Here is a 4002-nt window from a genome sequence, read left to right as displayed (position 1 = left end):
CCACATGAGGGTCGGGTGTGAGGGTCAGGATCCCACGTGAGGATCAGGTTGCTACCTCCTTGTAAGGAGGTGGTACTGTCTCAGGGCGGGTCAGGGCCTCTTTCCCTGGGTGAGGGGGCTTGGAGAAGCCACAGACCCATGTGAGACAAGGGTGTCACTGGAACCATCACTACTTCCCCCTTGCTGTTTGCTGCCGGTTGACTTGGCACACTTACCTCCAGAAAAGCGTGTGTGTGTGCACGCGATTTGTTGATGACAGCTGCCCTAAGAAGCGAAGAGTGTCCAGGCCTGGGCAAATCAGCAGTCTGTTCCTTAAGCAGAGCAAGCCCTCTAGGGTTGGTCTGTGGGAGGCGCAGCAGCAGAGCCCTGAGGAGCCATCTGCCTCCACAGTCAGGCTGGGGAAGGGGCCCTGAGGGACACAGCGTGGCTGCCAGTGCCGGGAACAGAGAGGAGCTGCGTCTGCGGGAACCACCATGGGGGGCCACCCCACCTGAGCCAGCCTGGCCAAAGACATGGTCCCGAAATAGAAGTGGAAAAGAATTAGGGTGTTCTCTGACAGTCCCTATGTCTGTGAGGGACTTTTTAGATCGTTTTTGTGACTTTTATGGAATCACCATTCCCATAGTTTATTCCCAAAGCAGTGCTGTGGTTCAAAGGGCACGGCGTAGACAGCCCAAGGTAATTTCCAAACAATTTATGCACCTCTCTCGTATGTCTCTAGGCCCATGAAGGGAAAGCGTGGTTTCTGGCAATACTTTTTTTTTTCTTTTAATTTTTCTATTGTATTGGGGCATAGGCGATTAACAATGGTGTGATAGTTTCAGGTAAACAGCGAAGGGATTCAGCCATGCATATACATGTATCCATTCTTCCCCAGCCTCCCCTCCCATCCAGGCTGTCTGGTAATACTTTTCAAGTTTTCCTTTTCTTCTTCCTCATATTGCTTCCCTCATCTTCCAGAACTTGATCTTCTCACCCCGGGAACCTCAGCCTCTGTCTCTCTCTCGACTCTCCAGCATAGGAGTCCTGGCAGTATCATGGTGAAGCTGGGGACCCAGAAAGGCAGGGAGGGGAGAAGCTGCGTCAGGCTTGGCTGGCATGTTACTCAGTGAGCATGGGCTGGGGACTGGGGCAACGCCATATTACATTAGTAAAGTTTATATATTTTGCTCCATCACCTTCCACCTATGCAGTATGATGGCCCCCTCAAAGAGATGTCAGTCACTCCCTGAGCCCCTTGTCTCCTCCTGCTCACATTCACATGCCTCTCCTGCTGACTTTGCCTCCTTTCACTCTGTGTGTTAACCTTTTGGGAGCCCCCAGGTGCCTGGCTGCATTCACGCAAACTCTTGTTGCCAAACCCAGGACCAGGCAACAAGCAACCTCATAAACTTGAGGTGAAGCATTTAATCCCCTTCCCCCATAAGACACATGCCTTTGATGTGATGAGTTAAAGGGACCTTGAGAACAAGAAACCATCTGACCCTCTCCAGATGTCACAGCCAAGGCAAGCGTGGGCCTCCTCCTCGCCTCCAGAATCAATTCACACCTGCTTTGTGACATGCCGGGGGCGAGTGCCTGACGCCTGGAGGATTTTAGCCCGTGTCCACCTTCTGCCTTGGAGGCACAGGATGGGCCAAGTCTCCAGCCAGCATTGGCTAAGGACCAGTTTATCCCCGGCCTCTGGAACTGGGCCCTGTTTCTGAGGTGTGAAACCCCAGTGACCTCGTTTTTGGCTTCTCCAGCCTCTGGCTGCCTGCGCTGCTATTTCCTCCTGTGGGTCCAATCCCTTCCCCAGTCTCTCTCTCTCTTTTTTTTTTTTTTCTCATGGTTCTCATTACCTCTTTGTTCAGGTCATTATTCAAAATTAGCTGTCCAAAATGATTTGGCATTTATGGAATAAACAAATTTAAGTTTATGCAGCAGCCTTCTTTTCCTCTGAGATGGGTTTCTTTTCTGTGGGCTTCTTTTCAGCTGCTGGTTTCTTGGTCCCCGCAGCCTTTTTTCCCACCACAGGCTTCTTCAGCTTCTTATCGCCGACAGCCTTCTTTTCTTCGTTTCCCACCACAGGCTTCTTGCCCTGAACCCCTTTCTGATCTGATTTGGCTTCTAGTGCTGCTGCTGCCGTATCCATGCGGATTTTGTGGTTCTTGGCCTGTGGAAGAATGGTGTTCCCGCGCATGGTCTTTGCATATGGGTTAAGCGTCAACATGATTCTTGGGTTTTTCAGTGGATTCTTCCTCAGGACTCTGCGATGAACCTTCTTGCGTGGTGCTCGGAGTGCACTTTGGATTTCTGGGCTTTTCAAGATTCTGCTGCGGTCTGTATTGAGCATCTTGTGCATGGGGAGGTTGTAGTTACTCTTGAGGGAGGCTGCTTTACGCCAAGTGCCACACAGCTCATCTAACTTTCGGAAAGCACTTTCAGTCCAAATGCAGAAACGTCCCACATGACCACCAGGAGCAAGTTTCAGAATGTTCAGCTTGCTTACATTAAGCAGAGTAATTCCAGGGATGTTTCTGAAGGCCTTGATGATCCCATTGTCCTCATTATAGACGAAGCAGGGTCCCCTGTGCTGGATACGGCGCCGGTTTCTCATTTTGCCTTTGCCAGCTCTCATTCGCTGAGAGGCGTAGGCCTTTTTGATATCATTCCAGGCCTTAAGTTTCTTCAGAAGCAAAACAGCCTCCATGGTCTTCTGGTAGCCTTCAGCTCTATCTTCCACCACCAAAGGAAGTTCAGGAACTTCCTCTATACGATGACCTTTAGACACGACCAGCGCCGGTAAGGCTGAGGCAGCCAGTGCAGAGCAGATGGCGTATCGCTTCTGTGTTGTATTCACTCTGTAGTGCCAGTGTCGCCAGGTCTTGGTTGGTGCAAACATGCGGCCCCCACGACACGTATTTCCAAAAGCACCCTGACCAGAACGGTGAGTCCCGCCGCCTCGAACCCTGGGATTTCGAGCCACAGCTCTGCCGGTACCCCAAGACTCAGCACTGGTTTGATGACCTGCTAATTCACTGACAGCATAGGGCTGTCTGTTGTTTTTGCACAAGCTGGTGTGAACAAAGTTAACAATACCGGGTCGAATGGGAGCATTGAACACAGCAGGCAAAGTGACATTTTTGCCAGAGGACTCCCCCTTTTTGGAGTACACTGCTGTCAGTGGATGAGCACACGCCATGGCGGGGAGAGAAGGCCACGCTCCTCTCCCCCTCGCGGCTCCCGCAGGAAAAAGCCCTTCCCCAGTTTCTTCTGTTCTGATTGATTTGCCAGTAGTGAGAATGGGATGACTCCAGGGAATCAAATGCTGCTTATTAATTTCTGAACATTTACCATTCCCTCGCTTCCCCATCCCCTCTGTGTTTAGATGCTTCTGAGCCTACAAGACCCATTTTCTGGCCTCTGTTGAGGAGCATCTTTCAGAACAGGGAGGCAAACAGTGTTCACTGAGAATCTGCTACATAAACCGTGTGCCAGTTGTTAAATAATCGTCTTTCGCCCCCAGCCCCTCCTCCATGCCTACTTTGGATGCTCTGCCTGCTGCTGTGCTATGCTAGGCTTTGCCAGTAGGGGGTGCTGGAAGGTGACTGCAGGGCTGGAGGAGGGAGCAGGGAACAAGGTCCTCACTCTACCCTACCCTCCCTGCTCAGCAATGCTTCTTCACCCTGGCAGAGGCAGTTCTTTCTGTAGCAGCCTCTGAATCTAGTCTGCAGTTTTCCCAGCCCTCAGAAAACTAGAATCGTCCTCCTGGCCATAGATACCCAGCATTGGCTAGTGGCTCCTACTCCCAAGTTTTAACTCACAAGGTTCCTAATCTACTTTTCTAAGTTTCAGTAAGTCCAGCCTCTTCCTTTTGTTCCTTTGGTCCCAGCGACAGTAGCTGTTTCCTATAGTTACTTCTGTGGCACCCGAGTTCTCTTTTTACCCTTTCGTTTATCTCGCTAACAACTTTACACCTAGTTAACAACTCTCCATTGTTATCTCTGCTCACATAACTGT

At 50.8% G+C, this 4002-nt stretch overlaps 1 protein-coding gene across 1 annotated transcript; it reads right to left on the bottom strand.

Annotated features, from left to right (window-relative positions):
• Positions 1-1915: 1915 nt before the first annotated feature.
• On the bottom strand, positions 1916-3184 carry LOC128049025 (60S ribosomal protein L4-like). The gene has a single exon (XM_052641528.1). It carries the CDS (start codon positions 3182-3184, stop codon positions 1916-1918), a length of 1269 nt encoding a protein of 422 aa, XP_052497488.1.
• Positions 3185-4002: the final 818 nt, after the last annotated feature.

Source organism: Budorcas taxicolor, chromosome 5 (assembly GCF_023091745.1).
Source record: "Budorcas taxicolor isolate Tak-1 chromosome 5, Takin1.1, whole genome shotgun sequence".
NCBI lineage: Eukaryota > Metazoa > Chordata > Mammalia > Artiodactyla > Bovidae > Budorcas > Budorcas taxicolor.
Note: the sequence above shows the minus strand (reverse complement) of the source record. Positions and strands in the feature narration are given on the sequence as shown.